Genomic DNA, 23620 nt, shown 5'->3' with positions numbered 1-23620 from the left:
TAAAGTAAACCCAAAATAGGATTAAAAACTACATACACCACAACAAGCTTTTATAGTATTATAGACCTCCTAGAAACATAACTGTAATTTGAACAATCTCATTTTCCACTAAACATTAGCAGCAAAATATATAGCAACAACATAAAAATGTATTCTGTGAAATATAACAATGCCTATACTATATATGAATATTAACATATTCCATACACTAGAAGGCAATTATAAATTGTGTTTAATAGTAGAAATTAACATTGCTGTAAAAATTATTTCTTGATTCCAATTGTGTACAATTTTTTGTGTAGACACTTGTTTTCATTTTTCTTGACTACATACACACACAGCAATAGTATTTCTACGTTTAACCTTTTGAGGAACTGCTAGACTGTTTTTTTTTTTCCAATAAAATAGTATCTACTTTTAATCAGTGATGTTTGATTCCTTCTTTAATTTAAAAAGGCGATCATATTTTAATTAATGGTCTATAACAGCATGTGCAGCCATGGTATAACCTATATGACATTTTCACAAGGCACTGTTGCTTGCTTGTTTGAAATCAGATGTCTCTAAATATATGGTCTAAACAAAATATATAGCCCGATTATGATACAACTTAGAAACTAAAAGAACACAGGAAATTTTATTGTAACATATTGGAAAGCTTAATATTTAACAAAAGCAGCTCCCAAAATTTTCTGGACCTATGTTTCTACATTTGCAGATCATTATGGTAATTAAACTGTAGGAAATGCCACTGTTTTTTTATGGTCTTAGATTATCTATTCATGTTACTATGATACTTTTGTGAAGTTGATTAAGTGCTGAGTATTAGACTAAGGGTCTTAGCAGGCTCAAAGGACAAAAATCAGACCTTGAATGAAGTTTGAATTAATCCAGGTCGCCATTTGCTTAGGTTTTGATAATAGTCCACCCAAAATAGCATGACTAATAGAAATTTTTATATCTGAGTGATATTCCTGCCAGCAGCACCAACTGTTGAATGTTAAATATGAGTTTTGCAAGGTTAGACTGGTTTTTAAGGGAGATATATTTTACTTTCCCACCAGCAATGTGTAAGGGGCTTCAAACTTATCTACCTCTTAGTCAACATATGTTACTGCCTTTTTGATTACTGTCAAAACCCTAGTAGGTATAAAGTGGTCTCATTGTGTGGGTTTTTTTTTTTTTTAAGATTTTATTTATTTATCCATGAGAGACACAGTGAGAGAGAGGCAGAGACACAAGGAGAGGGAAAAGCAGGCTCCACGCCAAGAAGCCTGATGTGGGACTCAATCCCGGGATCCCAGGATCACGCCCTGAGCCAAAGGCAGATGCCCAACTGCCAAGCCACCCAGATGTCCCTCTCATTGTGTTTTTGATTTGTATTTCCCTAATGAAACGATATTATGCATTTTTTCATGTGCTCACTGGACATTTGTGTATATTCTTTAGAAAGTCTGTTCTACACCTTTGTCCATTTTTTAAAGGGTTGTCTTGCTGAATTTTAAGAGCTCTTGATACAAATCCCTTATTAGATCTATAACTGTAGGTTATCTTTACACTTACTGACACAACAGAGCAAGAGCTGGGTTAGAGAGCTGTAATATTTAGAAAGTGTGGCATTATGACCTATATCACTTGTAAAGAAATACTTGGGCCCAGCTATTATCAAGAAAAGAGAAAAAGTTATCAACTCTTCTTAGATGTTGATTTCCAAACTTAAGCCTTGGTAGATAACGAAAAATCACACAGAAGCATTTTCATGGAAGAGTTTTGATTTGAGAACATTTTTTAGTACCTGCAGATTGTGAGGGAAGGTTACAGGTTTGACAAGCCTTTAAGAATAAACTTGACTAGAATAATAATGTAGAAAAAGAGAAAAGGCAATCAAGAACAGAGTGTAGAAATAAGAACACAGCTGATTTCAGAAAGCTCAGAAATTAGTAAAAGGCTTCTCTGAACCCTGAATAACTTCTATTCCCAACATAAGCATATAGAGCAAGGCAGGGCTTTTTCTTTACATGTATGGGAAATATTTCAAAGAGCTTATGCTGGAGAACTTAGCATTTTAAGGAATTCTATTAGAGAATCCTTTATAAAACAAAAACTTTATACATGAAAAAGCAAAACAGATTTTCAGATGCATTATTTCTAACTACATGGCTGGTCAGTGATAAGAGGACTTGCTAAACTATTTTAAGAATTCTTAATATTATAACTTTGGTGATCTGCCACTTAAAAATTAATATAGCTTAAAATAATCCAATTGAGGATAAATGATGATAATGCACTATCGTGATTAAGGTTGATACATGCTTAATCTTCAGTACCAATTATTTTATCTATGTCTGATATTAAAAGCATATTTCATGGTCTTTTTACCTAATTTTGGACCTGGGGATGCTAATATAGCCTGACATTCTATTAAAATGTATTTTGTGGGCAACCCTGGTGGCTCAGTGGTTTAGCGCCACCTTCAGCCGAGGGCCTGGTCCTGGAGACCAGGGATCGAGTCCCGCGTCCGGCTCCCTGCATGGAGCCTGCTTCTCCCTCTGCCTGTGTCTCTGCCTCTCTCTCTCTGTGTCTATCATGAATAAATAAATAAAATTTAAAAACAAATAAATAAAAAATAATAAATAAAAAATAAAATGTATTTTGTAAGTTCATTTTTTAAAAACAGATTTCATTTATTTATTCATGAGACACACACAGAGGCAGAGACACAGGCAGAGGGAGAAGCAGGCTCCATGCAGGGAACTTGATGTGGGACTCGATACAGCGACCACGGGTACACGACTTGAGCTGAAGGCAGATGCTCAACCGCTGAGCCACTGAGGCGTCCCTACTTTATAATTCTTTTCAAGTTTGGCTGTTGGTTTTTTTCTTTTCTAGTACCTTAGAACTCTTTGTCCCTTAAAAAATAATTCCCAAATAAATAGGACTAAAGAAACATTTGCTTCTCTTACCTTTACTTACTGAGAGGAGAAGATTTGGATCTCTTGGGTGGAATTTCAGCTCATTGATAGCATTTCCATGGCCAACATAATGCTACAATAAATTTATAACATTCAACTTTCATATTAAAATCAATAAATTCTTTCATTAATCTTAAGAGAATGGAAAAATAGTTTCACTTAAAGTAGTGGTTCTCAACCCTGGCTGCATATTAAAATCAACGGACAAAGTCAAAGGAAAAAAAAGATGCTTAAGTCTTGTACCTGCAGGTACTCTGATTGGACTGGATCAGCTAGGACCCAGGCAAGGATTTAAAAGATACTGAGGTGATTCTAATGTGCCCCAGAGTTAAAAACTTCTGATTAAGGTGATTTGTAAAACTTCTTAGTATCAAATTCCCAGGTTTCACCTTTCAGTTAGTTCTTTACATCCCTGATCAGGATATTTGGAAAAAGTACTTACTCTTCCCCTATAGTTCATATAGACCCTTTCAGAATACAGCAAGGCAGAAGAGAAATTACTTTTTTTTTTTTAAATTGCAAATAATAAAAACTTCCCGCTTATTCCTTAATTTGTATTATCAAATGTAACAAAGGTCTCAAAAGACTTGTCTAAAAGAAGCAAAAAGCAAAAAAAGTACAAATCAAGATTGTAAGATATTGATTCCACTAGCTTTCAATTAAAAATGACACATTTTCACACAATTTTCTGTATTCAAAAAAGTGTGTATATAATTTAACCAAAAACCTACCTTTATGCACTGCATTGTTATGGGATTAATTATCCTAATTATGCCTCTAGATCCAGCCACTGCCAGCAAAGGATGGCTTGTATTACTATCATATGTCCATGCACAAGTATAAAAGTTTTCATCAGCCTAAGAAATGCCAGTTAAGAAACAGAATTTGTTTTTGAAAAGTAAACATGTCAACGATTATAGTATAATACATGGAAACCTCTAAAGAAATGCTCAAGTTTTTGACACAGGAGTTCTCGTTTCTCCTTACACAACCATATTTAAACAATGGACATTTTAGGTTTACAATCTATACCATGCGGTCAAACAAAGCCAGTCCTTCCATTCAGTTTTGATGATTATTTAGATCCCTGCATAAATACTCCACTGTCATTTGAAAGCAACCATAGACAATATGCAAAAGAATGAGTATAGCTGTGTCCCAGTAAAATTTTATTTACAAAGACAGGTAGCTAGCCCCACAGGCTAGAACTTGCTAACCCTTTTTATCTCAATACTTCTGACTATGCCTTGCTAGATAAAGAGTTAACTGTTTAGTTTTCCACCTTTTCCTGTGAGAAACTTTCCCAACATGGTTACAGGTCACTTCTTTCTGCATAAACTACAGAAGAATGAATATCCTTTCCTTTTCTTGTTTGCTAGGTTTTCAAATGGATCTGAAAGAAATACCATATCATCAACCTTTGTCTAACTTTCGGCTTTTTAAATCTTTCTTTTTCTTTAGGTACTCATGTTTTGCAGTATTTTATTTCCTAAACAAACAGCACATTTACTTTTTCCCTATAGGCTTTGTTGTTCAAGTACTTGGTATGAGTGCCAGTCACAGCTTCTTATCGGCCCCTATTTATTAATATTAACTACTCTGAAGTGATAAAATTCTAAGCAAGGTCAAAGAAACAAGACGTTTTAGCTACTCTGCTATCATTTCTATTACCAGATTTTCAAAGCACATCTTCAGGCACCTCTATCCACTCATATCCACCTTTCAATGCATTTCTAGGGATCAGGAAAATTAGATAAACTAGGTATGACAAATTTCTTGGGTGATAGTTAAGAAACAGCACTGGTTAAAGAAAGGACACCATAACTTTGGGAACTACGAAAAAGTTTTGGTGCACTTATTAAAAGTCAATTTCTTTAGCCAAAGATATTGAAAACCCAAGAAAGGATACATCAGCATCCACATAAGACTGCAACAACCGGATTTCTCCTTGTGAGTGACATTCATATAAGGTAACCTAATAAAAACAAAAATATAGTAAATTGCATCTCAAATACAGAAACCACAATTTCTTCACCTTTGAAACATATTTTAGTCACAGATGTCTTAAAGATACTACAGAAATTGCTTTAGAATAGCTTCTTTAAACTGAAGGAAGCATTTATAGGGATCCCTGGGTGGCGCAGCGGTTTGGCGCCTGCCTTTGGCCCAGGGTGCGATCCTGGAGACCTAGGATCGAATCCCACGTCAGGCTCCCGGTGCATGGAGCCTGCTTCTCCCTCTGCCTATGTCTCTGCCTCTCTCTCTCTCTGTGACTATCATAAATAAATAAAAATTAAAAAAAAAAAATTTAAAAAAAGGAAGCATTTATAAAGCCTAATGTATTACATAATTTCCTTAGTATAATAAATATTGTAGCAATAATAATGGTTTCTATTTCCAATAGATCTAATTTAAATTTAGATCTCATTCATGTAATTGCACCGACTCTTCAAAGTGAATACAGTTGAATTCCTCAAAGTAAAATTGTAGTTTATCATTTTTTAAATCAAGTTCTTAAAGTCTTTGGTAGTTTATGAATACTTACATATTAATTACAAATAATAAAGTCTATAATTTGCCTACTAAGTTTTTCTCATGAACACAGCTCATTAAATATTAACTTTCTGATGTATGGCTGTCCTTTTATTTGCTGTATATTCTAAAGTTAATATATAAACTATATACAATTAAAACTTTAATAAATTTTCTATTTTTCTTACAGATTATAGTCATGTTAGCAATACTTATTAATTTTAACAGATCCTATAAATCATCTATCACTGCCTATAAAATTAATAAAATCACTCTAATAGTCTAAAAAATATTCCTTATGAGTGCTAAACTAGTTTATGTCCTAGAATTTTGTGGAGTTTTTTTTTTTTTTTTCTTTAAAAAAGTCCGGAGATGCCTGGGTGGCGCAGCGGTTCAGCGTCTGTCTGCCGTGTGGCTCAGCGCAGGATCCCCAGGATCCGGGAATCCGGGATTGAGTCCCACACATCCAGCTCCTTGCAGGGGAGCCTGCTTTTCCCTCTGCCTGTTTTTCTGCCTCTCTCTCTCTCATGAATATATAAAATCTTAAAAACAAACAAAAATCCAAACAGAATTTTTTGTAAAAATTCAGTAAACTATCCAATGGCCTTTCAAGTCATTTTAAATGAAACTAGGGATACTTTCTGTTAGAATACCTGGAACATTTAAATAAGTATATTGAAGCACTACTTATAATTAATTCTATTATCATGGCCAAGTTAGTGAAGTATAATCTTAGGTTTATAGTTATGTCTTAAAAATAGATTCATATCAAAGCACTTATGTTCCCAACTAGGAAAAAATAACCTAATCTTTTTCTTGAACCTGTATCTTTCCCCATGACTTTTTTTCCCCCAAAGAATTTAGGAACCAGACAACTATAAGAAGCCACGTATCACAAGCCACATTTGGCTAAACACCAAAAAAAGCTATTATTCCATGTTATCAATTGCAGTAGCCAAGTTTCAAATTTTCAGTATTTCAACAACCTAGTAAAAGCACCAGAGCCTTAAATGTAATGAAACTTTCCTTAAAGAAAGTTTTATAGAAAACTACCTGAAGCCAAATTTTACTTTTTAGAAAAATGGAATAGAAAGGATCTAGCCCAGAATGGATGCATGTGTTTACTATGTTTCTTAAACTTGTAGGGAAAAAAAAACTTGAAAATATGCTGACATTTGAAAAATACAGAGTTCACAACTCTCTTGTAAGGTTACTTTGTTTGAAAACAGAATACCAACACTTGAGAAACAAAAATCAAATATAGAAAACAGTATGCATTAAAATCACATTCTTTTATTGCCTAAGAAGCTTAATACAACTACTAAAGAAGCATAAAATTTTATTTTACTCAAAGTAACAATGTATGGATCATCTCTCAGATTCACTCCTCTTCACCTCTTAAGCTAAAGGCAGAGGAAGTAACTTGTATTTGTTGTTAAACGGTATCTAATCATTCTATTTCCTCAGTTTTTCTTTTTCCAAACCTAACAACTAATTTCTATTTCCTCAGTTTTTCTTTTTCCAAACCTAACAACTAATTTCTATTTCCTCAGTTTTTCTTTTTCCAAACCTAACAACTAATTTCTATGGTATTTCTCCTAATTCCTAGTATAGTATTAATGGATAACCAGAATGTTAGCTAATGCAAACTTAAGAGGACAATTTTCCCTAAGGACTAAGGAATCTTCCAGTTCTCCATTCATCTGGAAGTCAACAGAATAAATAAGTCTTTGCAGTCCACCAGTTCAGCCCCTATTTAAACTAAAAAGTTCAAAATGGTTTATGTTAAAATGTGTCACCATGTTTCTTCCATACACTTCTCTCAGTTCAAGATACTTTTTGGCTTCTTTAAATAAAAATAAATCTAACATGTTTATTGCAAATAGTTAAAATACTTTCAAAAAAAAAAAATACTTTCAATACCTAATATATAAGCCACTGGATTATGCTTTGAATTTACAGAGAGCCACTAAGATTATTATTTTTAAGAAACTATAGACTTTATATCCTAATTTGAATGATACACAAAAACAGGAATCAATTTTTTCAGCCATTCAAAATGAAATATTAATGAGAACAAAATATAAACAGAAAGCTGTTTCATAAACAACTGAGAGTAATAAATGAAATAAAGACGTATTGTCAGTCATGTATACCAGGTTTCAACATTTTTAACTAGTTTGTGACAATTTCTAGAATATTACATAAGGAATATTAGTAAACCAGCTATGCCAAATTTACTTCACGATAATTACACTTCAATATTATAACATTGAAGTCTAATAATCAAACCAAATGCCAAACAGACCCCTGAACACTCACTCTGTTGCTTCCTACAGTTGCAAACACTAATGGATCTCCTTCTTTACTGTGCCAGTTAAACTGTACTCCAAATAATGGTTGATTATGATCTTCCTATAAAAAAAAATCATAAAAGAAAAATTACTATAATTTAGAAACAAAAGAATGGTGAACTGACCATTTCATTTCCCCTTAAACTCCTCCCACACCTGCCACAAAATGTAGGCCACTATTTAAAGTAGAGATCAGGAAATGAGAACTCATCTGTGAAAACACTTCGATATTTGCCTTCTGTTTTCTTAAACCCAATCATATTCTGATCAAAATTAAACTGGATAATTATCATTGATGCATTTAATCTCTTGGGACATACAGACATTAACTTTTGTTTCCCAAACAGGAAATGAACAAATATACTAAAAGTTAATACAGCTTCTCTAACACTCACTAAACCTTATTAGGTTTAATTTTTTTCCCCGTAAAATGAAGTATATCAGACTCCATTCAAATCACTGCTTTCCATTATTCCTATAGAAACAATTTCAAATAATCTTGGATTTGGGTCCAAAAAAAAATCCCAAATTTCATAACAAACAGTAATACCTGAGCAGTGTTGACCAGGGGAGACAAAGGACTGTAACATCAGTTACCAAGAGGCTATTACGGAGGTACATAAAATACAAGTACAGTTGAACCCTGAATGACACAGGTTGGAACTGCAGAGGTCCAATTAAACACATTTTTTTAAATACAGTACTATAAACGTATTTTCTTATGATTTTCTTAACATTTTTTTCTTTATGTTACTTTAAGAATGTAGTATAAAATACACACATGTACAAAAGAGGTGTTAATCAACTTTATGTTACTGGTAGGGTATATTACTGACTTCTGATCAACAAGAGGTTATATTAAGTAGTGAAGTTTGGGGGAATCCAAAATTAAACTTAGATTTTCTACTGCACAAAGGTGGGGGCAGAGCACTTCAAGCCTCAAGTTGTTCAAGGGTCAACAGTATTCACTTTTATTCACAATATTATTTTTCAGCCTTAGACTTTTACTGTCAATCTCCTGGCACTGAACATTAACTTTCACATTCACCTTTAACAACCTTCATTTCTCATTCTTTAAGTCACAGCTTTAGGTTTTTGAAATATTTAATCATTTTAAACAGGAAAACCAACACCTCCCAAACATACTACCTAGAAATAGGTTAAAATAACTATTAACACAAAACTATAATAGACACTTTGCTTAAAAAAACAAAAAAAAAAAAAAAAAATACAGGGACGCCTGAATGGCTCAGAGGTTGAACGCCTGCCTTCCGTCCAGGGCATAATCCTGAAGTCCCCAATGAAGTCCCACATCAGGCTCCCTGCATGGAGCCTGCCCCTTTCTCTCTGTGTCTCTCATGAATAAATAAATAAATAAAATAAAAATACGGAAATTAATTTCCCTCCATTTAAGAGAATATAATTTGACACACTGAGCAATGTATTTTGCTACACAGACAGGAAAATTAATTTCCATATAGCCAGAGTTTTTTATGCTTTCTGAATATTTACCACAAATGATAAGGATTAAATATTTAAAAACTGCACGAAAACATCTGTTTCAATTTATGTTGACTGAAAGTTAATAGATCACATTCAGTTCTTTTTAGTAGCGGCATCAAGAAGTGGCTTTGTTTGAAAGTTTTAATCAAAATACAAAGAATAACACATTCCAAAATCTTTTATCTTAATACAAATAAAAAAGAAAACCCAGTATGTAATACTAGGTATTACCCATTTAAATTAAAACAAATAAAGCAAAACAAATTTAATAACTATGCAGTCTAGGCAACAACAAAAACCTTCAAAATACTTTTTAAAAAATTTAAAACTTGACAAAGTATCTGAGCAGAAAATGTTTACCACTGAAAATTATTCTGAAGGCGAGCACTCAGACTACAGGATCTGTCTTTCTGCACATACCTTGAGACTATTTACACACTTGAAAGAATATTTGCATTTCTTTGACTTCCATTTTCCCTTCCCCCAACTTTTCCTTCCAGGAGCATTTGGTGTATTTGTAGGTGTATCAGGGCGTTCAGTGTTGGTACCACTTTCTATACTGACAGCATCATCCTGTAACCAGTAAATTAGGAAAAATTACATGATACAGCAATACTGTAACAGCAAATGACTTTGTGCTGGGTAGCTGACTGACCCAGAAGTAGTAATTAACAAATTCTACAAGAAATGGAAAAAATGATTCCTATCTCCAAATAAGGATAAAAAGCAAACCAGTTACACATTATTTGTGGATTTTGGGTATTTCAGCAATAATATAAACAAGAAAAGCTCATCAGAGTAATAGTAAGAATAATATTGCCTTTAAATAATAGAGCACGGTTCTATGCCAGCCACCTTAATACACTGGCTCATTTCATGTTTACAACTCTTCACAGAAGGTACTTTTAGATAAGGAAGTGTTGTTTAGAAAGCTTAAGTGGTCTCTTGCTGCTTAGGGTTGCTGGGATTCCAACCAAAGCTGTGACTCCTAAATCTGACTCAACTACATGTCTTCATAATTCATTTGACCGCTGCTCAGCTTGGAATACAGTGGTCAGTGGCCCTCTGAGGATCAGGGAGTACTACTGCCTCTTATTCTAGATACAGTTTCTGAAAATCCTGTTATCATTCAAATTACGCTTAATCAGAATACGACCATTTAGGATTTCTTTAAAATCTTACATATTCTGTGCTATTTACAAGTGACATTTGCCTCACAGCTCTTATGTAATAATGCTTATATAGAATTCCAGAAACTCTCTATACTTAAAGTCCTTCCAAATGTAGAAATGACTGCAGAAAATCATGAAAATTCACTTAATGTATACCCTATCTCCAGTCTCCAAAATACATTCATGGCTCTTTAATCTAAGATTTAACTACCTCCTCTGACTACAGATTTCAGTGTGTTCTTTGGAATAAAGAGATTTCTTTAAACCTATTGCCTTAGGGTAATAGTTCCTAAACTCACTCCAGAGGAAGCCTTTTTTTCAAGGAATGCCTGTTAATATCTATTAAAACAAGTCTAGGAAACACTGCCTTAGGGGGTAGTTCTAAATGACTGCCTCTGAGTTTTATATTTACAGAAGTTTCAAAAATTAACGGGAGTGTCCAAAAGCATATAAAAAATTCATACTAATTCACCTAAAAACAGGATGGTATTATACAGTTATTCTTGGGGATACTTTTCAAAATTTCAAACGGTCCTACCTTTAAAAAAAAACAAAAAAGACAACACTAATTATTCTTGAATGTATCAATTAGGATAAAAAATTGGATAGATGGGACACAGTAAGTGTTCAACATTTGAATTGTAATTTAATGTAAATACAATCAGACAAAAAAAATGTAAAATTCTAAAGTTCAGTTCCTAGGCTGAAATCACGGTTTATATCTCTATTTCTCACCCTCTTTCCCAGTTTCACATAGTTAACATCTAGTGTAGAAAATAACCAACCTTCAGTGAAAAACTATGTACTATCTATAGCACACCTTTCCATGATATCAGATTCTAGCCCTCTTCATTGCCTTTGAACAACCTTAAAATTCATTTTATATTGTGGATAACTGAGGAAGAGGTTCAAAATGCCTTCCCTTCCACTCTCTAAAAAACTTTTGCCTCCATCTGCAATTTCACCTCTCCATTCCTTTAATGCATAAATGTATATTATTTGACTTAAACTTGCCTGGTTCTCTCATATGAGTAAATAAAAATTAACATGTTTCACTTACCTTTTTCTGAAAATTGTCTTTTAACACTAGAGAAGTAAAATAATAAGACTGACATTTATTCACCGGCTTCTTTACATTCTGGCCCAAAATTCAACTGCAAGTCAAGAAACCACACGAAACACTGTTTTGTTTAACTTACTCATCTCCAAAGGAAAATCACGAAGGAACCCAATGGAAATGCAACAGTCACAATGCTTTAATTTTATCTTTAAATTAAAATCAAACCTTTGCTGAGTATCTGTGTATAGGCTGACTTCCACCTTGGCACCTCCTCAAGATACAAAAAGATGATATGGCACTACCATCTTTTTTTGCCCAACGAGGAAACAGTAATTTGTCCCTTAATCTTGCCACAGGTTACTTAAGCCAAGTATAAATCTCTAGATTCATCCCTGTACTAGGCAACCATTAATACTCTTCCAGAAGTGAAATAAATACTCTGCAGTCATTAAGACCTTTATAAATTCAATAAAATGGCATATACATATACAAAACCCCTAAAATACGTCCTTTCAATTCTTTGATTCACATCCACAGTAATAATTGCTCAGGTTACCTTAACTCCCAACTCAAAAACACCACATTCTTTACTCACTTGCTTTTGGCTTTTCATTATTCACTTTCCTCAAGAGTAAGACCACTACTACCCCTGTTAGCTTTCTCTGAACTTAATTTTCTACAGTGTTCTTTACTGCCTTTCCCTCACTGCTTCCCTCTAACCCATGTCCTCATTTAGGGTTGCTGGGTGGAATTCACAGGGCCTGTGAATTTAAATGGCAAAAACAAACAAACCTACTTAATTTTCACCATCTTTAACTGAAATTTAGCATTTCCTTCTATTAAAAGAAGGCAACATACATGCAAATACTACTATAGCTCTGACTTTCTCATCAGTGGAAATCAAATATTTTTATATTATTCTCGTAGTTGCAGATCTCAAAAAACTTGTTTATGACCATCGCTACTACCAGACCCTCCGCTTGATCCAGTTATTTAATGTGCTAATGAAGTAATTGGGGCAGACTAGCTCAGTAGGCAGGGCATGGGCTCAGGATCTCTGGGTTTTAGTTCCAGCCCCATGCTGCGTGAACAAATTACTTAAAAAAAAAATAAACTTAAAAAAAGTACTTATTTGAACATTTATATTAAAGCAACTTACTAAAACAAACCTTAAATTTGTTTTGAAGAACATTTTAATAACATTTCATCATTTTGTTAGTTTATTTGCAGCCTTATATACTGTATTTTATACATTAAAAAATGTTCTGAGAAGGCTACCCAAATGCATTGAGGTGTCCAAAGCACTAAAAAGGTTTAAAGTCCCTATTCAAATGAGAGAACCAAAACAAAAGCTTAATCCACTGTTTGGTGCCAAACAGCTTTAGAACGTAAAGAATATATCCTCGAGGGTCTACCAAAAAGGCTTTCAATTTATTAGGTCCCCTGAAATTTTCCTCAGTCTAAATAGAGTACTGACATTTTCATTACATTTCTGCTCGATTATTTAATATGTGCAAGGGCCAGAAGCATAAGTCTTCATAGTAATTAACTGTTGTATAGTACTTCAGAGTGGAGCAGGGACTCTTCTATGCAATTTACCTGTATTATCTCATTTAGTCCACACAAACACTCTTTGAGGTAAATAGCATTATTATCTCCATTTCTAAAAAAATTAAGAAAACTAGATCAAGTAGCTTGCTCAAGGTCAAGCAGCCAGTAAGCAGATTGAGAATTTTAACCTAACATGTGGATCCAATCTGTACTCCTAATGGCTCACCTAATTTGCCCAGAAATAAAACACGCTCCAAGGACTGAAATGAAGAGGGCCAAAAGCGTTAGAAAGCAATATATAAAATTGAGAAGTACAAACAGGAAAAAGATTTAAAGTAACGTTCAACACCTCAACTTTCCAGAAACTTCAAGTCCAAATCCCACAAACTACCTTTCTTCTGTCTACAAAAATTCTTTTCCATCTCTCCAGTGAAAATTTTGGTCATGACACCGTGCCATATGTAAGCCTCAGATAGTGATGTAACGATGTAGAATTTAGGAAATGGGTAAGACGGCGTTTATTCCTAAAACTGGACAAGCTGAAAAAAAAAAATGAAAAAACAACACCCTCCCACAACACTTTGAAGGTTTTAAAAATATACTCAGATATTATTGCCATGCATGATGAAAATCCACATTTGGATAACTCTGAATTGTCGTTTTGCTGACCTTATTGGTATAAACTGAAAACTGAAAATTAATGTCACTTTAGTCATTCCTGGCGACTTACCTAAACACTAGAATGATTACCGAGATCCATTTCGGAGTTTTTAAAAAGAAAAACTCTGATTCCAAAATATCTTAGATTTGCGAAACGACGAGTCCACACCTGAAGCCATGTGTCTTTACCCACCGTTGCCTAAAATCTTCCAGGTCATCCCTCTACTCTAGTAAAACTTTAAAAATAGTAACCGATTCTTCCCATTACAGCAAAGGTGGTTTCCCTCCGACTCATAAGACGACCCTCTCAATTCTGCTCCGGAAGGAAAGCCGCCTGTCAGGGACGCCCCATCCATCCCCACCCACAGGGCAGGGGCAGACCTAAAATCCCATCTTCAGAGGAGTCACCCAAACCCCGTGAAGTTGAAGATGTAACTGCGCTTCCCGTGCTGGACAATCGGTAAGGGTCGAGGAGAGACACGATCCAATTCCTTCTTAAGAGTCGCTAACTCACGCTGGCTCCTCCTTCCAACTTTCTCAGAAAAACCTCTAAGTTGCCTTTTAAACTCCGGGAATCTCAGATCTGCACTCCCCCCGCCAAGCCTCCCAAAGGCCCCCCCGACCTCGCCCGGGGGTCTCAGCGCAGACCCCTCGGGACCCCCGCCCACCACGCTCTCTGAGCCCTCTCTCCTCCGCCAAGTTTCTGCTCGCTCTCGGCCCCCGCTCGAAGTCCCCGTAGAGACAAGTTCGATTTTCTCCTCCCCGCCCGCGTTTTCCTGAGGGTGACACCTCTCCCTCCCCCCACAGCAGCCACCCCGCCCGCCCCCACGCCGACAGTTTAAAAAAGAACTTAAAACTTTCATTCCGGAGTCCCGTCCGCACTGCTCTGGGCTACACTCACATTCTCGTCTCCAGAGAGGTCCGGGTTGCTGTTCTCGTCGCTACTCAGCTTCTGCTTCTTGGCCGCAGGCATGTCTGTTCCCGCCGGCGCTGTCGACACTTCCCTCTCGGACATATTCCTCCGCCTCCCTCCAGGTTCCTGCCGCCTAGGGCGGGGCCTCCGCCACACCGCCGTCAAGCAAGCCCGGCCGGAGCCTGCCGCAAAGTTGCCGCTGCCGCCGCCACCTCCACCGCTCCCCCCACTGTCGCAAACCGCGCCCAGCCGCCGAGGCGGGCGTGCGTGCGACCCCGCCACACTGCTGAAAAAGGGGCGCGCGTGCGCGCCCTCCCGCGCAGCTTCCTGGCTCGTTCCCTTTCCCTGCTCCCGTCTTGCCCTTTTCCCGCCGCCCTCCCGGCAGTTTGCACGGAGAGGTGGGATCCGTTGGCTGTCGAGAGCAGTATTTCGTACGTCCCCTTTCCCCACTGCCGTCTCGAAAAAGAAGAGGCGGAACTCAAAGGGATGCGCCCTCACCCCCTTCCTCCTTCCAAAGACGTTTCAGCCGCAATCGGCCCAATCGTTCGTTCCCCGACCCGCTGCAAGGACTCGAAAGTCTGTGGAATGGACTAGACCACCGATGTTCCAGGGGATGGGGGGAGATACGAGAAGTCACCTCTTGCTTTAGCGGCGTACGCCAAGTGTCCTTAATCTTGAGCTCGGAGGACAATACTCTCGCTTTATTCGGGGGGCTCTGGAAGGTCTAGTGTTTCGCTGTGGATAGGAGTTCGAAAACCGTGCAGTCCCTCTCACTTGCCTCCCCCATCTAGCAAGTGGAAGTTACCGACTCAGACCTGCGCATGCGCCGGGGCGTATTCTCGCGCTGGGTTGTCCAGACCCGCCTCCCGGGGCCCCTCCTCTCCGAAAGCTCGTCGGCCGGACCAGGTAGTCTTCCACCGGGTTTCCGTAGCCCGGGGTGGATTTCAAAGCACCAGCGAGGCGGACTGTCGGGATGCGTCCTAAATTCTTGAGGACTGTCTAAGCCGATGAATATTTATTTTAATCAGTGATGATTCTCACCCACTTGTGCCGATGTTGAGTATCATTTAAATTAGCAACATCCTGCTGTTATGATTCTAGACTCCAAGGAGTCGTATAGTCTAAAGTGCCCTTTTTAACAAGAAATTGTCAAGGCCCTGAACAACGCCAAGGCCTAAAAATCAGTAGTTATCTCCGACTGTGTATGACTGTGATACTTGACGGACAAAATTTTGAGGACACACCAGATACGAGAAAATTTTAGGGAAAGGCAGCAAAACTGTTATACTTCACCAAAATGTTTGTTCACTGTTAGTATATCTGGGCGCTTGACAGGTGTCAAGTAAAATTGGAGAAACTTGTGGATTTGTTAGATGGTTCATTAAGGCACATAAAGAAGCAGCAGGAAAGGAGAACCTTGACAAGAAGTAAAAGTAAAAGCCAGACCCTCACCCCCTTTTTGGTAGATTTTAGTTGGGACTAATCTTTCTGGGCCTCATTGACCTCATCTGTGAAAATGAGGAAATTGGAAGGGACCGGACACTTCCGGAGGACCTACTTGATACTACGTATTTTTTCTTTGTTAGACCTCATTACATCACCCAATGGGTAACCTGTTTAGAGTGTCCCATCCATAAAATTCTTGTGTACTTGAATTACTTCTGCATTATGCCTTAAGAGAGAAGGTCAGTTTCATTATCTGCAGATTGGAAGTCACTTTTCCTTCAGAAACAAGGCGAGAACTTAGTTGAGTATGAAAAAAAAAAAAAAAAAAAAGGAAGGTAAGGCAAAGGCAGGGCACAATAAGAGGTCTTTGCAATGAAGACTCGAGAAAAATAGGAGGCTGAAAAAAAATTAAAGTTCAAGTCTTAATAATAAGAATTGCAGGGTCGCCTGGGTGGCTCAGCATTTGCGTATCTGGCCCAGGGCATGATCCCGGGGTTCTGGGATCAAGTCCCACATCCGGCTCCCTGCGAGGAGCCTTCTTCTCCCTCTTCCTATGTCTCTGCCTCTCTCTGTCTTTCATGAATAAATACACAAAATAGTTTTTAAAAAATAAGAATTGCAGTTATTTGTTAAACTCTTCTAATATGCCAGGCATTCCTCAGTTAGAAAGAGATGAGATTGGTATGGAGTCAGCAACTGAGAAAGTAAGATGTGCTTAGTGTGACATTTTCATGGGCAGAGACAAACTTCCTGTCTGTTGAGAAGATTGTGAAATTTTGCTCTACAATTAAAGGATAGTCAACTAAAGCATTTACAACCCGAATTACACTGTGTGTCTGGGATCAGTGGGAACTGGAAAGTGGGAGTCAAATTCTGGTCATAAAATTAGGAAAGTTGCTGAACATTTGAATACAGGACACATATGGAAGGAAAATGCCTCTATGTATGCATGTTATCTGTAACAAAGCAAAAATGTTTTTAAAGAGTTATTAAAACTTGGAGGAATATTTTTTAAAAATTTTCTGATGAGTCAGGGATAATGAATGGAAATTAGTTAATGCTCATTAGTGTTAAAAAATTATTCTAACGCTTGTTAAAATAGTAAGGGACTTTATTCAGGACTATTGTAATGGGTATCATGACTATTGCCAATAGAAAAGAGTTAGGGCTCAACTCTGAAATGTAGCAAGCAAGGATGGGGATTTATAATCAAGGAACGGAGTTGGGGGTGAAGGAGTTTAGAACATACCACCCACAATATGCTTCTTTAGTATATCGGTTATTTTGAGCTGAGGTCACTTGAAAAAAAGCCTTTCTCTGAACTCCTCTTATCTGCCTAAAGACAGATCCTCCAAAGGAGCTCAACTGTCATAAATCCCCTCCCCAGGAGTTTCATCAACCAGAGAAGATTGACTCTTATCACAGAAGAGGAGACTAGAAGTCACACCACACCCACACCAACTTTGTCACCAACTGTCATATCTCCCATCTATTGTAAGGGATCTTTAAAAAAATAATAATTTACTCTCATCTTTCAAAAAAAAATCATTTACTTTCTCTGTGTGAAATACATCTCCCAGCCCCTTCCCCCATTGATGGTATAAGCTCAAGTCTCACTACTTTTTGGGGTATTCACTTTTTGTTCCCTGTGATGCCCCTATGCATGTTATATTCAAATTAATAAATTGTATACCTTTTCTCCTGTTAATCTGTTTGTTATCACTTTATTTCATAGACTCAGTTATCCAACCTAGGAGGGTAAGAGGAAAGGCTTTTCCTCCCCTGTGTGAGGGAGAGGGTAGGAGGTAGTGGAAACTTAGTAAAAATAAACATTCAGGGTAGGAGGATTCTTTCTAAACTGACTTGCCAGAGTGATCAGATATCCAGAGTTGGGAAAAAAAATTTGATCAGCTATCAACGGTGGAGATCAAAGGCGGAGATCAAAGACAGGTCCCAAGGACGAGGCCTACTTGAGAAGAGGGCTCAGAGGAGCCTGACTACCATTTGGTCAAGAAGAGAGTCTTTGTGACTAATCTAACATATATAATATATCATGCATCTTACTTGAAGTGCTATCCTCCTAGTATTTCTTAAATACAAAAGACTATTATTAAAAATCATAAATTTCTCGACACTGAATTACTGTGAGGGATTTCAGGAATCATTACAATTGGAGAAGTCTTACCACACACATTTTTACAAATGTGGAAACTATGACTTAGCATAGTTAAACAATTTGCACAAAGACACACAGCTTTTCAAAGTAGCAAAGCTAGGGATCATATTCATATATGATTGGTTGGAAAGCCAAAGCGCTTTTGCCTCAGAATAAAAAACCCAGGCAGCTCTAGATTTATGTAATTCTACTCATAGATCTTGGTCTTCAGACCACATAATCTTTTATACACTATCAAAGAACATTAAAAAGCTACCTAGCTTGGGACAGAAAGAAAACAACTAGAGAAACAAGGGAATCCAAATGAAGTCTGGAGTTCACTTAACAGTTATGGATATTTTTTTTTAATTTTGACAAATGTGCCATGGTAATATAAATGTTAACAACGAGGGAAACGGGTGTACAGGAAGTCTTTATATTATCTTCACAACTTTTCTGTAAAATTATCCCCCACATGCCAAAATCCTATTTTTTCCCCAAATTTTTATTTAAATTCTAATTAGTTAACAAATAGTGAAGGGAAGTCTGAGTGGCTCAGTAGTTGAGCCTCTGCCTTTGGCTCTGGCTGTCAACTCTGAGTGCTGAGATGAGTCCCGCATGGAGCTCCCTGCAGGAAGCCTGCTTCTCCTCCCTCTATGTCTCTGCCTCTCTCTGTGTGTCTCTCATGAATAAATAAATAAAATCTTAAAAAAATAAAAAAAGTATAGTATAATATTAGTTTCAAGAGCAGAATTTAGTAATTCATCACTTACATATAACAGTGATCATCACAAGAGCCCTCCTTAATGCCCTTCACCAGTTTAGCTCATCCCCCAACCACCTTCCTCCATCAACCTTCAGTTTGTTGTCTAACATTAAGAGTCTCTTATGGGTTGCTTCCCTCTCTTTTTTTCAAAAACCCTATTAGAAAAATGTATCTCATATTCAACTATGGAGAATACCAGTCAGAAATACCCCTTAGCCTTCAAATAAAGGGTTGATTTATTTTGAAAAACTTTCAAAGATCATTTATTTATAAAGAAGATAAATTTTACAGTCTTCCTTATTGTCTTCTAGTATCATGTAAGCTTCAAATCAGGAAATGAGTTTCAAAAGCTGAATTAAATCCTTCCCATTTCAGTTGAAGTCTATTTCTCATTCATTCAAATTTTTTTTGTCTCTTCTGCTTCATAAATAGCAGCTGTTCATCATCACTCATGCACTGTGTAATCATACGCTTGCAGATCCAGTTTTCTATGAACAGAACATCATGTGGCTTCTTTGAACATTTTAAAATCAATCAGGAGGAATTTACTGAATGCCATTTATGTGCAAAGCATTATGGTAATTGTGTGTGTGTGGGGGGGTGGGGATTAAAAAGGGAAAAATGAGACACAGTCCCTGTCTTCAAAAACTCTAATATTCTTCCAGCATTGAAAAATGTCTCATGGAGACTTTCTACCTACATTTTGAGAGTAGCTCTTCCAAGACGGTGCTGGTGCTGGAGTATAGCCATCAGAGTCATGGATTCTTTTTTTTTTTTTTTCTTTTTAAAGATTTTAATTATTTATTCATGAGAGACACAGAAAGAGAGGTAGAGACATAGGCAGAGGGAGAAGCAGACTCCCTGTGGGGAGCCTTATACAGGACTGGATCCCAGGACCTGGGGATCACAAAGTGATGCTCAATCACTGAGCCACCCAGGCCCCCCAGAGTCATGGATTCTCTTGTCAGCTCAGCAATTCTAAGCCTTAGGACCTTGCTTGACTCAGTATAAGCCTGTCCCCAGCCTGCCTCTTCTAAAGGTCTCCAGCTGAGGGAGGGGATGCCTCTTCTCTCTTGGGCGTGTTAGCAGCTTCTGCATACCCATGCCCAACAGCACATCACAGGCTGTCTCTCCAGATCCAGGAGGTAGATGGGGTTTTGCTACCTCATCCCAGCTTTACAAGTGAAGGAAGGAAGTCAGGAAGATAGAGTGAGGAGCGGAGAGCATGTCACCAGGTGTGAGATATTCCTGGACTGAACTTGAATTACTTCTAATCAATAGCTTACATGGCATTCTTCTCTCCAAATGTCCCAAATGTATGTGATCTAATATCTTTGCCTCAATTAAAGTCTTCTGAAAGGAGATGCCCTATCATTACCAATGAGAGTTGTCGAGTTCCTTCATTTCCTGGTTTGGATAAGCTGCCCATTGCCTCAGTTGGCTAACTAAAGCCAAATGGAGCTGCCTCATTTTTCTTCCTCACGCCTTTTTATTTTCCTAATGTTTTCTTTCTCTCAGCCTGATTCATCTTCTTTTCCAGTTGCTATGGATCTGTATAATATTTCCTTCATCTGTGATTAATACCGACCAGCTGCAATATAAGGCAAAACATAATCTGATTTCCTTGCACTTCCCCAAGATTTTATTTTTATTTTTTTAAAGATTTTATTTATTTATTTATTTATTTATTATTTATTTATTTATTTATTTATTCATGAGAGACACAGAGAGAGAGAGAGGCAGAGACACAGGAAGAGGGAGAAGCAGGCTCCATGCAGGAAGCCCAATGCAGGACTCATCCTGGGTCTCCAGGATCATGCCCTGAAGACGGTGCTAAACCTCTGAGCCACCCAGGCCGCCCATTCCCCAAGATTTTAGATTAATAGTTGAATGATTATATTCCCACACCACTGAAGAAAAACAGGTCAACTCCTCAGAAATGAACTTATGCTCTAAAACGTAAGTGATTTGCATATAAATTATGATCTATCCAATATCTAAATCTAGGTGTCTTTAGGGAAGACTTTTTTAAACCATAAAAGCAGAGGTTGACAAATTACAGCTTGTAGAGGCTGCTTTTAGGCAACCAACGTGAGCAATGGAAACCTGAGTGTGGTAAAAGGGCCCACAGTGATGACCAGGCTGACTCAAACAGGCCCATTAGGTGACCCATGTCTAACCCTAATAAGCCCTAGCTGACTGATCGGTGACTTACACCTGGGCATTAGGCACCAAAAAAGGAAAATCCCATAGGTTCCCATACCTCCCCCTTCACTACAACCTCCCAGCACCTGGCAGACAGTCTCTCCTTTGCTGTCCTGCCTGCTGTCCCCTTGCAGTGTATTCAATAAATTTCTACATCCTTTGCTTGGGTGATTTCTTTCACGGCCTGAGCCGCTGGCCTCCACCTAATTGGGTCACCCCACATTTGGTGGGGAGACTTGGCCAGTTGCTGCACTCCCTGGATTCTCCAGAAATTTCTCAGGACTTTCCCTTGGACCAATTCTAGCACTCCTTGAGGAATTGACAAACTCTGACAGAGACAAGCTCTCAGTGAGCATCTGAAGCCCCAGGGGGAACCAGCTGGACTTGCCTGAAAGGTTGAGGGCTTTCCTCTCTTGCCCTTTGGAAGGACTCTTCCCACCTTTTCCTTTCTCTTCCTGCCTTTCGTCAGTCTAACCCTGCTTATGGGTCAAATGTTTGGTGGCCACCTTTTGGTAAATAAAATTTGAATGGAACACAGCCATTCCTGTTACATATTATTTATGGCTTCTTTTATGCCACAATAGTGGAGCTGACAGAGGTATATGGTTCTCAAAGCCTGAAATATTTGATACCTGGTCTTTCACTGAAAGAGTCTGCTGACCTCTGTCTTAGACAGAGTTTTCCACTTCTGAATAACTACCATGTGGAGAGGTCTCCATCTTTAAATCTCTGTGACATATCCAGAGGCCCTGTAAAATGAACTGCTTACCTGGGGCCTGGGCCCCAGCCCACAACAGAGGGACCCCAGTACTTAGAGGTTTGTTGAGGCAGGGATGAATGCATCTCCTGCAGAGCTGCTGCATGATTTGAGGCAATTTTTTCTAGCTTCCATGGGTCTGTATCTTACTTAGAGAACTGCACGAAATGCTTTCAGTAGAAAAAGATTATTCCATACAGGTATTAAAATATGGTAATTCACCCTCGGACTAGTTATCTCATCTCTGGCCCCTTGTGTAGTCTTCACCGGTTGGCTCTTCCAGCATTTTGTGGCTCCTTCGTCTCTAGCACCTGCATTTCAGGGATGCTCCATGAAGGGGGCAGGAAAGGCCTCTGGCAAGCAAAGCAGCACACATGGAGAGCTAGGAGTGTTCGGTGAAGAGGGCTGGAGGAGAGCTCTGATGGGAGGGGGAGCCAGAGAGGCAGGTTGCCAGCTCAGCCCCCACCTGCAGGAGGACCCCGGGGGCCTTGGATTGAAACTGAACATCTCCAAAACTTGGTACTACATCTCTGAAATGAGATAATAGTGATATCTACTTCGTAATATTTTAATACCCCTAGTACAGTACCTGGCATAATACATGGGATCATTTAATATTATTCACATTGCCATTTAAAAAGCATAGTGAAAAAAAAAATCCCACAGGAAACCAACTTAAAAAGAGAAAAACATATTACAGCTCTTTATAGACAATGGAACAGATACATGAAGATACTCAGAAGCCATCTTAGGGTAATGGATTATGAGTCATTAAACAATTTTTTTGTATCTTCTTGCCATTTTACAATTGTCTGCACAGAGCATGGATTTTATTACTAGAAAAGAAAAACCAAAAGGATAACCATGACTGAATTTTTCTTTCTTTTTCTTTTTAAATTTTTAAAATTTATTTATTTATGAGAGATACACAGAGAGAGGCAGAGGGAGAAGCAGTCCCTGCAGGGATCCAGATGCAGGACTCGATTCCAGGACTCCAGGATCACGCTCTGGGCCCAAGGCAGATGCTCAACCACTGAGCCACCCAGATGTCCCCATGACTGATTTTTTCAAAGAACTTCCTAGAGGACCAGACAGTGAGCTTGTGGAAGCAGCCCTGGGCCAGTACTACAGGACAAAACACCACCTCAGGGCATGCTCTCGTGCTCTCCGGGGCAGTTACTGGGCAGCTTTGAATTCCCTGCAGTGATCTGCCAAGCAAGAGGTTCTTCTGGCTCAGTTTCTTCATAGTTCTCTCACTAGGAAGCAAAGGGCTCACCTAAGGCAGGCACAGCTCTGCTCTGGCTTGCCGGGCTGTGGGTCTCTGTAGCCAGACCTGCCTTCTTGCCTTGCCAGGGCAGACATAGTGACAGGTTTGTCGTTCTGCTTCTCTCCAGGACTCAGCAGCAAGAAGACCGCCTGGCCCTTCTCTCAGGGTTCTAATGAACTTCCAGAATCACTTCTGATCCCTCACAGAGCCCCTTCTCCAGGACTATGACAACTGACAGAACCAGGGGAGAAAAAGAGAAAGGAACTTGGGTGCTTTTCATGAGGGGGTTGCAGCAAACCCAGGGGAA

The 23620-nt window shown here is 38.2% G+C and overlaps 1 protein-coding gene and 2 long non-coding RNA genes across 7 annotated transcripts in view; 1 reads left to right on the top strand and 2 right to left on the bottom strand.

Annotated features, from left to right (window-relative positions):
* Positions 1 to 15507, bottom strand: part of EED (embryonic ectoderm development) — a 29832-nt gene extending 14325 nt beyond the window's left edge. Inside the window, exons 1-6 of one of the 3 annotated variants that reach the window (XR_013362364.1) lie at positions 14706 to 15506; positions 9782 to 9934; positions 7827 to 7919; positions 4882 to 4947; positions 3704 to 3829; positions 2964 to 3045 (exon numbers count right to left, since the gene is read on the bottom strand). Coding sequence is in view for 2 of the 3 variants with exons in the window: in XM_077867341.1 (XP_077723467.1) it covers positions 2964 to 3045; positions 3704 to 3829; positions 4882 to 4947; positions 7827 to 7919; positions 9782 to 9934; positions 14706 to 14819 (634 nt within the window). In the remaining variant the exon portion in view is untranslated. Of the gene's footprint in view, positions 1 to 2963; positions 3046 to 3703; positions 3830 to 4881; positions 4948 to 7826; positions 7920 to 9781; positions 9935 to 14705 lie in introns of all 3 variants that reach the window. The other 2 variants (XM_077867341.1, XM_077867342.1) reach the window with 2 other exon arrangements.
* On the top strand, positions 14711 to 17778 carry LOC144295015 (uncharacterized). Its single transcript, XR_013362365.1, has 2 exons — positions 14711 to 15623; positions 17506 to 17778. It is a non-coding gene; the product is annotated as an uncharacterized LOC144295015 (long non-coding RNA).
* A 5193-nt stretch (positions 17779 to 22971) lies between these two features.
* The window catches only part of LOC144295008 (uncharacterized), a 140650-nt gene continuing 140001 nt past the window's right edge, over positions 22972 to 23620 (bottom strand). For all 3 annotated transcript variants that reach the window (XR_013362355.1, XR_013362356.1, XR_013362357.1), the window contains one exon: positions 22972 to 23544. This is a non-coding gene — a long non-coding RNA (uncharacterized LOC144295008). The remainder of the gene's footprint in view (positions 23545 to 23620) is intronic.

Source organism: Canis aureus, chromosome 23, assembly GCF_053574225.1.
Source record: "Canis aureus isolate CA01 chromosome 23, VMU_Caureus_v.1.0, whole genome shotgun sequence".
NCBI classification, from domain to species: Eukaryota; Metazoa; Chordata; class Mammalia; order Carnivora; family Canidae; genus Canis; species Canis aureus.
Note: the sequence above shows the minus strand (reverse complement) of the source record. Positions and strands in the feature narration are given on the sequence as shown.